This window comes from Lytechinus pictus, chromosome 13 (genome assembly GCF_037042905.1).
Source record: "Lytechinus pictus isolate F3 Inbred chromosome 13, Lp3.0, whole genome shotgun sequence".
Lineage (NCBI taxonomy): Eukaryota > Metazoa > Echinodermata > Echinoidea > Temnopleuroida > Toxopneustidae > Lytechinus > Lytechinus pictus.
In genome coordinates, this window is record NC_087257.1 from 21939880 (window position 1) to 21956920 (window position 17041).

The 17041-nt window shown below is 39.6% G+C and overlaps 1 protein-coding gene across 1 annotated transcript in view; it reads right to left on the bottom strand.

Moving 5' to 3' along the window:
* Nucleotides 1-17041, bottom strand: part of LOC129274319 (mucin-17-like) — a 47575-nt gene that overhangs the window by 1315 nt on the left and 29219 nt on the right. The window contains exons 30-40 of the mRNA XM_064108454.1: nt 15646-15927; nt 11753-15094; nt 11143-11226; nt 10646-10951; nt 9785-9949; nt 6925-9426; nt 6208-6291; nt 5712-6017; nt 4789-4953; nt 3855-3969; nt 110-492 (exon numbers count right to left, since the gene is read on the bottom strand). Coding sequence (XP_063964524.1) covers nt 110-492; nt 3855-3969; nt 4789-4953; nt 5712-6017; nt 6208-6291; nt 6925-9426; nt 9785-9949; nt 10646-10951; nt 11143-11226; nt 11753-15094; nt 15646-15927 — 7734 coding nt within the window. The remainder of the gene's footprint in view (nt 1-109; nt 493-3854; nt 3970-4788; nt 4954-5711; nt 6018-6207; nt 6292-6924; nt 9427-9784; nt 9950-10645; nt 10952-11142; nt 11227-11752; nt 15095-15645; nt 15928-17041) is intronic.

Below are 17041 nucleotides of genomic sequence, written 5' to 3' on the forward strand. Positions count from 1 at the left end.
TTAACATTATATCAGGATAAAACAAAGATACCACATTTGTCTTTGGAACCTACATTTGTTTTGTCTTAATGGGTGTAATTAACTACAATATGCATTTATGCCAAATCACCATTTACTGTGTTGACACCCTTATCATCAACAAGCAAAGTCTCTTCTTCTGCAGCTTCGTCCTTTTCACCACCACCATCCGTTTCCTCGGCTCCTTTGAAAGTGGTGAATTCCAGACCGTCTTGAGGATCTGGTGACTGTTCCGTCTCGTACTTATACTCGCTCACGATATCAATCTTGGCCGGGAGTTCATCCTCTTCAGCGGGGACACCACGTTCGATGTCCTGGTTGGACGTCGAAGGGGTGCTGTCCATCTCATCTTCCTCCATGCTGCGGTTCGTGTAGACAAACTCCTGGTAATCGTTTTCATCCGCGGTGGTGCCCTGATGCTCAAGCATCTCCTGAGGCTCAAAATTGATGCTCTTCTTTTCTTTCTTCTTGCAACTGCACATAGGAAGTACAAATTATGGGAAATGTAACAGGAAATAGGAGATTTTTAGGAAGTAAGCCTATGTTGCTCAGTTAACAAATGGGTACAATGGAACCCACTGTACCCATTGCACCTCACTGGCGATGTCTTGCCTTCAAGGTAACATCCGGGGGGGGGGGGGGGGGGGGAGTCAAATGTATTGCTGTACACACGCGTGGCCAAATTATTTCCAAACATCCCATAAATGAGTTTTTCTCTGAGTGCAAAATAACCCCCTAAACAAGTTTTTTGCGGGCTTTATTTACACATTTGGCCCCTAAACAAGTTGTCGCCAGAATATCACCCAGGGGAAAAAGCTTGGGATAAAAAACATACCCTATACCCGTTTGGCTAGTCTTAAAAAAAAAAACTTTGGAAAAAAAAATACCCTAAATACGTTTGACCCTGCGATTTACCATTGACCAGTCTTTCAAAACTACCCCTTTTTTGAAAATCTGTGTTTTTGATACCCTTAACGAGTCCACGCGCGGACCGTGTCAAAAACTGAAAAAACTCCCCTTTAAACAAGTTTTTTTGGTCACGCGTGTGTACAGCAATATATTTGACTGCCCCCCCCCCCCGGATAACATCAAGGTAAGTGCAATAAACTTGGTTGTGAAAGTTTCTACAGTGCTTAATGATGTATCTAACAACTACACCTTTAGACTGGTTAGACTGGTGTAAAACAGGATTATTTCCTTGCATTACTAGGTTAATAATAGTTCTAGGGCTATATGGAAATGATTATCAATGAGCAGAAGGGTTTAAAATTATTGTGGGGCAGAAGGATAATGATGAAGATAGCGATAAACAATAAAACTAGTGCTAAACATTTATATGACTTCTTATCAAAAAATATTTTATCCCTGGTCATAGGATTGGACTAATACGTGCAATATATGCACATTCTCCACTTCCTGGGGAGCAATTCAGCACTAGGCATGCCGTTCACATTGTACCTGTAGCCTATAATCTAGCATCAGACCGATAAATAGTTTGCTTGCACACTAAATGTCGGTGATGTGTCTGGAGCAGCAAGACTATGTGGGTGCATATCAATTTATCACAGCCTTCAATCCCATCTAGTGTTTCGTCACTTTTTATTGACTACGAATCGTTGTGAATTTTCATACAAAAAACTGCCACAATATATACAAAGTAGGAATCTAACAATATTACCCACTCATAATTTCTTTTGCGTTTAATGATATGAGAGTAAAAATAATTGTCTTTACAAGCTTTTTTTTCTAATTATAGTGTTAACGATGCTGCCAAACTTTGGCAAAAGGAAGCAAGTGACACATCAGTCAAATTTGAGTTATTGTTGTTTCTGAAACACCCTTTGTATGTTGCACGTTCAGGCAAAATTTGGGGAAGAAATTATCGTTTTATGGAAAGATATTGAAGAAAATATGCTGTTAAATTGCATTGACGCCTATTTTAATGATGAACACAAATTGCTCATTTACAACAAATTGTAACTTGCTTCCTTTTGCCAAAGTACAGCAGCCGCATAATTTGATTCCTCCTTGAACATGTGAAGCAGTCATTGATGCACACAAGATTTCACTTAAGAATTACTGCAATTTGAAGCATATGTATTGTGCTTGTTCTTTTTTTCCTCAATTCATTTAAATAAACTTGTTAGGATGGACTTTTTGCTAGCAGAAAAGATCGAAATAGTTCATAAAATAGAAATCGTGATGCAGTATAGGTAACATCATTGGAGTTATCATATGCATAACGTCTGTGATGGCCATATACATACAACTGTTTCATGATATTAAAGGTCAAGTCCTACCCAGAAGAATGTTGATTGTAATAATAATAATAATAATAGCCAATTTTTATAGAGCGCTTTTCCCAGAATGGCTCAAAGCGCGTTACAGCACATTATTACCCCGGTCATTGGATTCATTTCAATCCCGCACGAAAAGTGCACAATTTCCACTCCCTGGGGAGCATTCCTTGCATTCATCGCAGCCTCATTATGGCGCTGGCAAAATCAAACATACAATATCTTTTGCATCCGACCGGGTACCCATTTAGCACCTGGGTAGAGAGTGGCAAAGTGTGGATTAACGCCTTGCCAATAGGACGCTAGACCGCGGTGGGATTCGAGCACACGACCCTCTGTTTACAAGGCCAGAGTCAGAACCACTACACCACGGCTCTTCCACTAATCAATAGAGAAAAATCGAATAAGCATAAGGCTGAAAGTTTCATCAAAATCGGATGTAAAATAAGAAAGTTGTGACAATTTACGACAATCAGTGACATGCAAATGAGAGTCCAAGATGTCCCTCACTCAATATTTCTTTTGCTTTTTATTGCTTGAATTATACAATATTTTCAATTTTTATAGATTTGACAATAAGGTCCAACTTGACTGAACCATGAAATGTTAAACCAATTGTAATACCACATGTTCAGGGAGGAATGAAGCCTTGTTTCACAGGAAACGGCGAAAACTTGGAATATTTCATATAATAAAATACATAAGAAATAGTGAGTGAGTGATGTTATCAGCCCCCACATTTCCATACCAAACAGGAAGTGAATATAACTGTTTTGTGAAATCAGGCGAAACTTTAAAATGTCCGAACTTTCTTATCTTATATCCGATTTTTGTTGGATTTTTCTCTTTAATTCAAATCAAACTTTTGTTGAGGGGGTCTTGTCCTTTAAGCAAATCTTGATGGATGATAATTTTCTGATTTCCATCTGTTTCTGATGATAAGTAATGCATTATGCTTACTAATTTTCTATTATTTGTTCAAATCAACTTGTTGTTATAGTGGACTTGTCTATTAAAAAGTTGACTTAATCTCAACCTGATGAATGTATTTGACAGATTAATATGTTTCTTTTTAAACTGACTTACACAAGGAACCATGCAGTGTGCATTAATATGAGGAGAATGAGAAGACACGAGAGCAATATCGGTCCAGTTTCATAAAGACTTCTTATAATATCAGCCAATCAAACTGAATTATTTCAGCAGCTTAAAACTATTAGTGCAAATTGTTACTACAATAAGTTTTATGAAATGGGCTCCAGATTTATATCATTCTTTAAAAGCTTACCAGCTTGCATTAAAGTTACTATTATAGCGACTTTGCCATTCAATGATACTTTCCATTTTACAATGCTAAACAGCCAATCAAAATCAAGGATTTCACGGAAATTACCATTGGAAGGCAAAGTTACTATAATAGTAATTTTATGCAATGGATCCCTGTACGCATGCAAGACAAATTATTACGCATGCATGTGGAAAGGAATGACAGATGTCAAGTATTAACAAATTAGAATCATTCTTTAAAAAATGACTTACACACAACAAGGCCAGGTACTGAGCATGCACATAAGAAGAATGAGGAGAGCACATAGGAGGACGACTACATAGAATTGAGTCCGGGTTAGGAACGTGCCAAGATAGCCTGGGGTAGCTGAGACAAACATGATAATGATAACATCAACAATACAAGGATAAAATATTGATATAATGTTGAATTCTTGATATAGTGGAGACTGTTTGGAAATTAACATAGTACATTTGGTATGGTCATCAAATTGGTAGTGGATTAGTGCATTAAAATGATTTCATATTTTCATGAAAAGTTACAGTAAGTTAATGTGTAAGGTAACATCAGGGGGTAAATTCAGAGGGTCATTAGTTCAAATCCTACTTTATGGCGTCAATTTTCTTCAGTAATTACAGACTTGGCTATATACTATGTTGACCCACCCAAGGAGAACTTGGGACCGGATGGGAATTCATTTCTTGAAACACAGAATGAGTAACATCTCTGCTAAAGTCTGGATAATTATTAAGCATTGTTTATATTTAGACATTTATTAAAGTCAGCCCTTTTCCAGTTTCATCATTCAAATCAATAATCAATAATAGCTAGAAAAGACACCTATTTAGGGAAGTATATTTCCCTTTAACAGACCCACATAAAAATTAAGGTATTAATAGATAGATTGGTGAATATCTTTCACAAAATATTTATTAAAAAAAAATTAAATGGAGACAAGCAAAGTAAAACTAGTAAAAATGTTGGTACATGTATAAATGTAGTAAATTAATCCTTGATCCATACAAAAGTAAAATGTTAACAGAGGCCAAGAAAAGTAAAATGTGTAGAAAACATTAATATCTACATTATAAGATGTTGCATTGCAAAAAGAGATTTCTGATTAAGTGTTATGCACTCTATGAGCAAACATAATAATTATTTTCAAATATTGAAATTGTTTCTTACAAGAGGGCAAGCCTGTGGGAAGGGTTGTAGCAGGAGTACTTGTGACAGGTAGGTCCACCAGTCTTCCAGCCATCCACCAGGTGATATGGGGTGCAACAAACACCCATTGCCTCATCCCCTGGGCATCAACGAGTATGGTACCACTGCCAGACTCCTCCCAGAAACCTTAAGGGGGTGAGAGGTGAAAATGGGTTAATGGTAGATCAGTTGAGAGGGAGATGTGAAAGGTCTGAATGAACTTGAATAATAATGATAATAACAATAAAGATTTATAGAGCGCAGAAACTATTCACTGGAGTATATATTCTACTGCACTATGTTAGACTCCTAATATGCTTCTTATTAATGAAACAGATGCAATTTCATTTAATAATAATAACAGGTGAGTGGTTGCGAGAAAGAAGTATAATTTCAAGAGGAAAGAGAGAGAGAATACCAAACGGGTATATGAAAAAAGGAAGATGGAGGAAAGGTGGCAAAGAGCAAACTAAATAAATTAATAGTTGGATAGGAACAGTGCAAATGGCAGACACAAATTCCACAATTCGTTGAAATAACAATGAAATTTCAGAACATGGAAAACAAAGGAATAAACTAAGAGGCTGTATAAAGAATATTCAAGTTGAAGTAAATACGGTAGCAGGATAAGTGTTAATCAAGAAATCATTTACAAAAAACAAACATTAACATTCATATAGAAATTCTCGGTTGCAAAAAGTGTTCCAGTAAAGGCAAGGCATTAGATATCTTCATTTTCCAAATATTGGTAATATCTCCCCATCTTTTTATTATTTAAATCAAATTCACACGTACACAAAATAAGTTTATGAAGCGCACATTCTTTATTTTCTAATGATTTTTATTTCAATAACTTCACAAAACTTCTGAATTAATAAATGATGATTTTATGAAGTACAACTCACCAGTTTTTTCATTGTAAAAGAATGCTTCCAGAGACTCTCCTGCACCTAGCTCATCAAAGGTTCCAAGTGGAAGCGTGAAGGTGATGTCTTCCATTCCTTGGACATCATCCCCATTTTCATCAGTCACCGTCAACTCTATAGCCACTAGGCTCTCGACATCCCGGAAGGCACCACTATCGTCTACGATGATTGTATGCGGAACCACTTCTGAACCTCCTCCGACGATCAATGCAGCACCAACAGAGACGTTTTCAGAGAGTTGATTGCTCTGGATACGGGTGATTGCAACATAGTTCTCTCCTGTTCCTTGATTGAAAAAGAATGCAAGTAGTGTCAGTACTGCAGGTAAAGCAACAGATGGAATTTACCACTATGCACATCCCAGCTTATGACAATACAATATTAGGGTTAGTATGGCATATAAGGAACTTTATTGGGGTTATGATTAGGATAATACTGTACATGGAAATTATCTACTGAAAATATATCAACTTACTGTTATCAGTTACTTCAAAGACAGAGTATTCCCCAATTTGGGCGGGCGTGACTGGTTGAAGCTGAAGTAGTCGAAGGGTGATATCTAGCATTGAGAAAACATATAAAGAAATCTGTTAAATAGAGTGCGTATTACTTTGCTAAAACTGATTCAAGTTTTATCACCATACAGTGTACAAATCCTACAATGGCTCCTAAATGAAATCAGACTTGTTATGTTGAAATTCTTTTTAATACAATTTGTAAAGCTTATTCAACTGAAATGGAATGAAATTGATTAAACTCCGCAAGTGTATATTCAACATTAACACATCATTCTAAGTAGTGACTAAAGAGTTTCAATTTGACATTATCAGAGCTGTGAATGAAAATATTAAGTTGCACAATTTGATCAAGGAAAAAATAGAATTAAGAATAAATCTTAAAAAACCCAGTTTTTTATTCTGAATTCTCACATCCCAGCATGCGGTAATGCAAAATGGTATCCTGGGATTTTTATTTGTTTATTTATTACGTCTTATTTTACCAGGGTGACTCTGTCAGTGGTTCAAACACTGTTATACTTAGAGATACTGGGATAGAGAACATTGTCCTACAGTAAATATGATAGAGATGTTTTGCTTCCGAATCGAAAATGTCTTTTTTCAGCAAGCTTAATTTTCCCTTCTTTTGCTTATTTAGCCAATTCTAACATGACCGTTTTTCATGAAATACTCACTTTGATCATCTGAAGGGCTCCACTGCAGTCCATTACTTGCATAACCAGACCCACTTGCTACCACTGCAACCCTCCCACCTTCTGGAACAATAGCTTCAAATGTTCCGACACCTGATGCATCAGTGGTGACAGTGGTAATATTTCCACCTAGTAATCTAAAGAGCAATGTAGAATTGGCCGTTGGAGCATCATTTGTATCCAACACCATTACAGAAAGGCTGGCTAAGACAAAGCCAGACTGAAGGGTCGTAGCAACTGGTGATGTACGATTGTCAGGAGATAGTGTTGTTACATTGTCTGTGGAAGGAGTCGTGGCCATGGTTGGTTCTGCTGTTGTACCATTGTCTGTGGATGGAGTCGTGGCCATGGTTGGTTCTACTGTTCTTATAGTGTCTAAAAATGGAGTCGTGGCCATGGTTGGTTCTGCTGTTGTACCATAGTCTGCGGATGGAGTCGTGGCCATGGTTGGTTCAGCTGTTGTACCATAGTCTGTGGATGGAGTCGTGGCCATGGTTGGTTCAGCTGTTGTACCATTGTCTGTGGATGGAGTGGTGGTCATGGTTGATTCTACTGTTCTTATAGTGTCTAAAAATGGAGTCGTGGCCATGGTTGGTTCAGCTGTTGTACCATAGTCTGCGGATGGAGTCGTGGCCATGGTTGGTTCAGCTGTTGTACCATTGTCTGTGGATGGAGTCGTGGTCATGGTTGGTTCTGCTGTTGTTATAGTGTCTAAAAATGGAGTCGTGGCCATGGTTGGTTCAGCTGTTGTACCATAGTCTGCGGATGGAGTCGTGGCCATGGTTGGTTCTGCTGTTGTACCATTGTCTGTGGATGGAGTCGTGGCCATGGTTGGTTCAGCTGTTGTACCATTGTCTGTGGATGGAGTCGTGGTCATGGTTGGTTCTACTGTTGTTATAGTACTTAAAAATGGAGTCGTGGCCATGGTTGGTTCAGCTGTTGTACCATAGTCTGAGGATGGAGTCGTGGCAATGGTTGGTTCAGCTGTTGTACCATTGTCTGTGGATGGAGTCGTGGTCATGGTTGGTTCTACTGTTGTTATAGTGTCTAAAAATGGAGTCGTGGCCATGGTTGGTTCAGCTGTTGTACCATAGTCTGCGGATGGAGTCGTGGCCATGGTTGGTTCAGCTGTTGTACCATTGTCTGTGGATGGAGTCGTGGTCATGGTTGGTTCTACTGTTGTTATAGTGTCTAAAAATGGAGTCGTGGCCATGGTTGGTTCAGCTGTTGTACCATAGTCTGCGGATGGAGTCGTGGCCATGGTTGGTTCTGCTGTTGTACCATTGTCTGTGGATGGAGTCGTGGCCATGGTTGGTTCAGCTGTTGTACCATTGTCTGAGGATGGAGTCGTGGTCATGGTTGGTTCTACTGTTGTTATAGTTCTTAAAAATGGAGTCGTGGCCATGGTTGGTTCAGCTGTTGTACCATAGTCTGAGGATGGAGTCGTGGCCATGGTTGGTTCAGCTGTTGTACCATAGTCTGAGGATGGAGTCGTGGCAATGGTTGGTTCAGCTGTTGTACCATTGTCTGTGGATGGAGTCGTGGTCATGGTTGGTTCTACTGTTGTTATAGTACTTAAAAATGGAGTCGTGGCCATGGTTGGTTCAGCTGTTGTACCATAGTCTGAGGATGGAGTCGTGGCAATGGTTGGTTCAGCTGTTGTACCATTGTCTGAGGATGGAGTCGTGGTCATGGTTGGTTCTACTGTTGTTATAGTACTTAAAAATGGAGTCGTGGCCATGGTTGGTTCAGCTGTTGTACCATAGTCTGAGGATGGAGTCGTGGCAATGGTTGGTTCAGCTGTTGTACCATTGTCTGTGGATGGAGTCGTGGTCATGGTTGGTTCTACTGTTGTTATAGTGTCTAAAAATGGAGTCGTGGCCATGGTTGGTTCAGCTGTTGTACCATAGTCTGCGGATGGAGTCGTGGCCATGGTTGGTTCTACTGTTCTTATAGTGTCTAAAAATGGAGTCGTGGCCATGGTTGGTTCAGCTGTTGTACCATAGTCTGCGGATGGAGTCTTGGCCATGGTTGGTTCTACTGTTGTACCATTGTCTGAGGATGGAGTCATGGCAATGGTTGTTTCTGCTGTTGTACCATTGTCTGAGGATGGAGTCGTGGCCATGGTTGGTTCTACTGTTGTACCATTGTCTGAGGATGGAGTCGTGGCAATGGTTGTTTCTGCTGTTGTACCATTATCAGGGGATGATGGTACCATGGTTGGTGTTGATGTTGTTTCAACGGTCGTAGCATTCTCTGTTGGTGGCGGAGGGGGTGGAGGTGTTGGTGGAGGAGGTGGTGGAGGTGTACCAGTGACATTGCCTGGTGCTGAACTTGTTGGTGCTGATGTTGGAGTCGTGGCCATGGTTGATTCTACTGTTGTACCATTGTCTGAGGATGCAGTCGTGGCAATGGTTGTTTCTGCTGTTGTACCATTATCAGGGGATGATGGTACCATGGTCACATCAGATGTTGTACCATCGTCTGTAGAGGATGGGGACATGGTTAACACACCCACATTAAAATTAAGGTATTAATAGATAGATTGGTGAATATCTTTCACAAAATATTTATATTTAAAAAAATTAAATGGAGACAAGCAAAGTAAAACTAGTAAAACTGTTGGTACATGTATAAATGCAGTAAATTAATCCTTGATCCATACAAAATAAAAATTTGAACAGAGGCCAAGAAAAGTAAAATGTGTAGAAAAAGATTAATATCTACATTATAAGATGTTGCATTGCAATGTTGCATTGCAAAAAAGAGATTTCTGATTAAGTGTTATGCACTCTATGAGCAAACATAATAATTATTTTCAAATATTGAAATTGTTTCTTACTAGAGGGCAAGCCTGTGGGAAGGGTTGTAGCAGGAGTACTTGTGACAGGTAGTGCCACCAGTCTTCCAGCCATCCACCAGGTGATATGGGGTGCAACAAACACCCATTGCCTCATCCCCTGGGCATCAACGAGTATGGTACCACTGCCAGACTCCTCCCAGAAACCTTAAGGGGGTGAGAGGTGAAAATGGGTTAATGGTAGATCAGTTGAGAGGGCGATGTGAAAGGTCTGAATGAACTTGAATAATAATGATAATAACAATAAAGATTTATAGAGCGCAGAAACTATTCAATGCGATTTCAGTTAATAATAATAAAAGGTGAGTGGTTGCGAGAAAGAAGTATAATTTCAGGAGGAAAGAGAGAGAGAATACCAAACAGGTATATGAAAAAAGGAAGATGAAGGAAAGGTGGTAAAGAGCAAACTAAATAAATTAATAGTTGAATAGGAACAGTGCAAATGGCAGACACAAATTCCACAATTCATTGAAATAACAATGAAATTTCAGAACATGGAAAACAAAGGAATAAATTAAGAGGCTGTACAAAGCATATTCAAGTTGAAGTAAATACGGTAGCAGGATAATTGTTAATCAAGAAATCATTTACAAAAAACAAACATTAACATTCATATAGAAATTCTCGGTTGCAAAAAGTGTTCCAGTAAAGGCAAGGCATTAGATATCTTCATTTTCCAAATATTGGTAATATCTCCCCATCTTTTTTTTATTTAAATCAAATTTGCATGTACACAAAATAATTTTATGAAGCGCACATTCTTTATTTTCTAATGATTTTTATTTCAATAACTTCACAAAACTTCTGAATTAATAAATGATGATTTTATGAAGTACAACTCACCAGTTTTTTCATTGTAAAAGAATGCTTCCAGAGACTCTCCTGCACCTAGCTCATCAAAGGTTCCAAGTGGAAGCGTGAAGGTGATGTTTTCCATTCCTTTGACATCATCCCCATTTTCATCAGTCACCGTCAACTCTATAGCCACTAGGCTCTCGACATCCCGGAAGGAACCACTATCGTCTACGATGATTGTATGCGGAACCACTTCTGAACCTCCTCCGACGATCAATGCAGCACCAACAGAGACGTTTTCAGAGAGTTGATTGCTCTGGATACGGGTGATTGCAACATAGTTCTCTCCTGTGCCTTAATTGAAAAAGAATATAAGTAGTGTCAGCTCGTACTGAAGGTAAAGCTATGGGATGGAATTTAACTCTTCACATCCCAGCTTATGACAATACAATATTATGGTTAGTATGGCATATATAAGGAACTGTATTGGGGTTATGATTAGGGTAATTACATGGAAATGATCTACTGAAAATATATCAACTTACTGTTATCAGTTACTTCAAAGACAGAGTATTCCCCAATTTGGGCGGGCGTGACTGGTTGAAGCTGAAGTAGTCGAAGGGTGATATCTAGCATGGAGAAAACATATAAAGAAATCTGTTAAATAAAGTGTTATTACTTTGATAAAACTTATCACCATTCAGTGTACAAATCCTACAGTGGCTCATAAATGAAATTAGACTTATGTTGAAATCCCTTATAATACAATTTGTTAAGTTTAATTCAATTGAAATGGATTATACTTCACCCAGGTGTACGCAATTGTAAATTCAACATTATCACATCTACGAAGTGACTAAAGAGTTTCAATTTCACATTACTAAAGCTGTGAGTGAAAAAACTGAATGCAAATTTTTATCAAGAAAACATTGAAATTAAGATTAAATCTTGAAAACAAACCAGTATTTCTTCTAAATTCTCACATCCCAGTATAATGCAAAGTGGTAACCTTGGATAGAGAACATTGTACTATAGTAAGAATGATAGAGATGTTTTGCTTCCGAATCAAAAATGTCTTTTTTCAGCAAGCTTAATTTTCCCTTCTTTTGCTTATTTAGCCAATTCTAACATGACTGTTTTTCATGAAATACTCACTTTGGTCATCTGAAGTGCTCCACAGCAGTCCATTACTTGCATAACCAGACCCACTTGCTACCACTGCAACCCTCCCACCTTCTGGAACAATAGCTTCAAATGTTCCGACACCTGATGCATCAGTGGTGACAGTGGTGATATTTCCACCTAGTAATCTAAAGAGCAATGTAGAATTGGCCATTGGAGCATCATTTGTATCCAACACCATTGCAGAAAGGCTGGCTAAGACATTTGATGTTGTGCCATCGTCTGTAGATGATGGTGCCATGGTTACATTTAATGTTGTGCCTTTGTATGTAGATGATGGTGCCATGGTTACATTTGATGTTGTGCCATCGTCTGAAGATGATGGTGCCATGGTCACATTTGATGTTGTGCCATCGTTTGTATATGATGGTGCCATGGTCGCTTTTGATGTTGTACCATCATCTGTAGATGATGGTGCCATGGTCACATTTGATGTTGTGCCATCGTCTGTAGATGATGGTGCCATGGTTACATTTGATGTTGTGCCATTGTCTGTAGATGATGGTGCCATTGTCACATTTGATGTTGTGCCATCGTCTGTAGATGATGGTGCCATGGTTACATTTGATGTTGTGCCATTGTCTGTAGATGATGGTGCCATGGTCACATTTGATGTTGTACCATCGTCTGTAGATGATGGTGCCATGGTCACATTTGATGTTGTGCCATCGTCTGTAGATGATGGTGCCATGGTTACATTTGATGTTGTGCCATTGTCTGTAGATGATGGTGCCATGGTCACATTTGATGTTGTGCCATCGTCTGTAGATGATGGTGCCATGGTCGCTTTTGATGTTGTACCATCGTCTGTAGATGATGGTGCCATGGTCACATTTGATGTTGTGCCATTGTCTGTAGATGATGGTAACATGGTTACATTTGATATTATACTATCGTCTGTAGATGATGATGCCATGGTCACATTTGATGTTGTGCCATCGTCTGTAGATGATGGTGCCATGGTTACATTTGATGTTGTGCCATTGTCTGTAGATGATGGTGCCATGGTCACATTTGATGTTGTGCCATCGTCTGTAGATGATGGTGCCATGGTCACATTTGATGTTGTGCCATCGTCTGTAGATGATGGTGCCATGGTCGCTTTTGATGTTGTACCATCGTCTGTAGATGATGGTGCCATGGTCACATTTGATGTTGTGCCATCGTCTGTAGATGATGGTGCCATGGTTACATTTGATGTTGTGCCATTGTCTGTAGATGATGGTGCCATGGTCACATTTGATGTTGTGCCATCGTCTGTAGATGATGGTGCCATGGTCGCTTTTGATGTTGTACCATCGTCTGTAGATGATGGTGCCATGGTCACATTTGATGTTGTGCCATTGTCTGTAGATGATGGTAACATGGTTACATTTGATATTGTACTATCGTCTGTAGATGATGATGCCATGGTCACATTTGATGTTGTGCCATCGTCTGTAGATGATGGTGCCATGGTTACATTTGATGTTGTGCCATTGTCTGTAGATGATGGTGCCATGGTCACATTTGACGTTGTGCCATCGTTTGTAGATGATGGTGCCATGGTCACATTTGATGTTGTACCATCGTCTGTAGATGATGGTGCCATGGTCACATTTGATGTTGTGCCATCGTCTGTAGATGATGGTGCCATGGTCACATTTGATGTTGTGCCATCGTCTGTAGATGATGGTGCCATGGTTACATTTGATGTTGTGCCATTGTCTGTAGATGATGGTGCCATGGTCACATTTGATGTTGTGCCATCGTCTGTAGATGATGGTGCCATGGTCGCTTTTGATGTTGTACCATCGTCTGTAGATGATGGTGCCATGGTCACATTTGTTGTTGTGCCATTGTCTGTAGATGATGGTAACATGGTTACATTTGATATTGTACTATCGTCTGTAGATGATGATGCCATGGTCGGTGTTGATGTTGTCTCAACTATTGTAGCATTCTCCGTTGGTGGCGGTGGGGGTGGGGGTGTAGGTGGAGGAGGTGGTGGAGGTGTACCAGTGACATTAACAGGTGTTGAACTTGGTGGTGTTGATGTTGTACCATCATCTGTAGATGATGGTGTCATGGTCACTTTTGATGTTGTACCATCGTCTGTAGATGTTGATGCAATTGTCACTGTTGATGTTGTACCATCATCTGTAGATGATGAGGCCATGGTTGGTGTTGATGTTGTTTCAATTATTGTAGCATTCTCTGTTGGTGGCGGAGGGGGTGTTGGTGGGGGAGGTGGTGGAGGTGTACCAGTGACATTAACAGGTGCTGAACTTGTTGGTGTTGATGTTGTACCATCATCTGTAGATGATGGTGCCATGGTTACATTTGATGTTGTGCCATCGTCTGTAGATGATGGTGCCATGGTCACATTTGATGTTGTGCCATCGTCTGTAGATGATGGTGCCATGGTCACTTTTGATGTTGTACCATCGTCTGTAGATGATGGTGCCATGGTCACATTTGATGTTGTGCCATTGTCTGTAGATGGTGGTGCTATTGTGACTGTTGTTATTGTACCATTGACTGTAGATAATGATGCAATGGTCGGTGTTGATGTTGTCTCAACTATTGTAGCATTCTCTGTTGGTGGCGGTGGGGGTGGCGGTGTAGGTGGAGGAGGTGGTGGAGGTGTACCAGTGACATTAACAGATGCTGAACTTGTTGGAGTTGATGTTGTACCATCATCTGTAGATGATGGTGTAATGGTCACTTTTGATGTTGTACCATCGTCTGTAGATGGCAGTGTTATTGTCACTGTTGATGTTGTGCCATCGTCTGTAGGTGATGGTGTCATTGTCACATCAGATGTTGTACCATTGTCTGTAGAGGATGGGGCCATGGTTGGTGTTGATGTTGTTTCAACGGTTGTAGCATTCTCTGTTGGTGGCGGAGGGGGTGGGGGTGTTGGTGGGGGAGGTGGTGGAGGTGTACCAGTGACATTAAGAGGTGCTGAACTTGTTGGAGTTGATGTTGTACCAACGTCTGTAGATGATGTTGCGATGATCGGTGTCGATGTTGTACCATTTTCTGTAGACTGCGATGCCTCTGTCACTAATGATGTTGTGCCATCATCTGTAGATGACAATTCCATGGTTGATGTTGCTGTTGAACCATCAATGGTAGATGATGATGGCATAGTTGGTGTTGTCACAATGGTTGTAGCATTCTCTGTAGTGGCAGCCATAGTTGTAGTGAATGGTCGTGGTGCTACTGTGGCGGCCAAAAGCCAGGACAATGGCATGCTCGAAGTATAACTCCAGACAAGATTTGAGTTACCATCTACCAGCACCTCTCCTTGGCCATCTTTTATCCATAAACCTGCAGAAAGTAAAATGATTTGTTAAATGATGAATTTCAGAAGATGAGGATGAATTCATTATTACCTTAAGTATTCAAGAAGCATTGCTCCTATACAATTTGGTAATGAAAATCAATAGGTAGTATCTAAATAATTAACAATCCAGTTGTTTTAAGTCAGGTTGAAGCATCTTTAATTTAGTTTTTTATTGATATTGATTCATATATTTCAAATGGTTACAGTAATCATTGACATTGCAATGTCACTAAGACACTTACAATAAAATATTTGTCACTCTAAAGTGTCCAAATATTAACAAGAAAGACCTTGGGAACTGGAATTTAACATGAAATGGGTGTTGTTTAAAACTGACGCCTGAAATGAGGAGTGTTGGGGAGAACAGGTTTGTCAATGCAAAAAGGGTGAAAATTATATTCGTAAAAGAGATTCCAGGAGAACGACTGGCAAGGTATGAAAATGGGGCCTTAAGGGCCTGCACATACCCATACTGCCACTATACTACCCCCTCCCTTCTACTTAGTAAAATAATCCTAATAATTTGAACACTAACCTGTCTTTTCATCAAAAAGGTAAGCAGTTACATTGTCTCCTGCACTCACGCCACTTTCAGGGGAGATGGGCAAGGTAAAGACTACATCTTCCAGGTCAATTTCCTCTCTGGCTCCACGCTGTAGAAGGGCCAGGTCCATAGCTGCCAAAGGATAGATGGGCATGAGATCACCGTATCCGTCCTCCGTCACCCCCTCGGGAAGGTAAGGTGCTGGTCCATTGCTTGTAGCATAGCCAATGCTATGCGGGAGAGGGAAGAAGCCAGTGCTGAATCTTGCAGTAGCTGTTGATGGAAAAAAAATGTTGGAAACTATAATCTTAATTCTCTTAACTAAAGTGTTATTAGCCTCTCAGGTTCCCCTGCATGAAAGTTAATTCAGTGGCAGACCGTGACCCGGAGCAGACAATGATTGGAGGGGCACTGTATTGTTAGTGAACAATGCTGTGCCCCTCCAATACTTTGTCTCCTCCGGGTCACGGTCCGCTAATTGTTACCATTAAGGTAATTTTGCCATTCAACGGTAACTACTATGTTCAACAGCCAATCAGAATCAAGGATTCCATTACAGATACCATCAGGGACCCGTTTCATAAAGGACTTGCAACTGTTGTAACTTTGCCATTATGGCAACTACCATGATTATGATTGGCTGCTGAGCCCTGTTACCATGGTAGTTGCCATTATGGCAAATTTACAACAGTTGTAAGTCCTTTATGAAACGGGCCCCAGATGGCAAAGTTACTGTAATTTTAACCTTTATGCACACAGGGACCAGATATCGACAGCTGTTACAAAGAAAGTGGTGATTGCAATGCACTGGCAATATCTTATCTTGTTATCAGAACAACAGTTTTATAGAAATAACCATCAAAATGTGAAATGGAGCAATGTCAATGTCTATAATGGCATTTTCCTAGCAGTAATATCTGCATATGTGAATTATTTCATGCACAGTATTGAGTGTAATATCATTAACTCTATTTCCTTGCATAAAAGACATATTCAAATGGAGAAGAACTATTAAAAAAATGACATTTATGTGAGACTACATGTATTGAAAAGGGGTCGTGAGTTCATCCAACCTCCTAGCCACCATTTTCCACTGTCCTGTGATAATATTTTTAACTAGAAAGAGACTTTATATTTTACCCAATGTTTTGCTTGGCAGACATCCTTTTTTCAACTTTTGAAACTTTTCTATGATTGGTATGATAAATAACATTTTAAAAATCATTATTCAACAACATATTTGCGCAATTCCACCAAAGAAAATTGACAAACTCACCTCATTTATAAACACATGTTCTTTGAATGGTAAGGCATGTTACAAACAGGTACATAAAATTTTTCACAAATGTTTGTAATCATTCCAGAATTACATCGGTGATGTAGAATT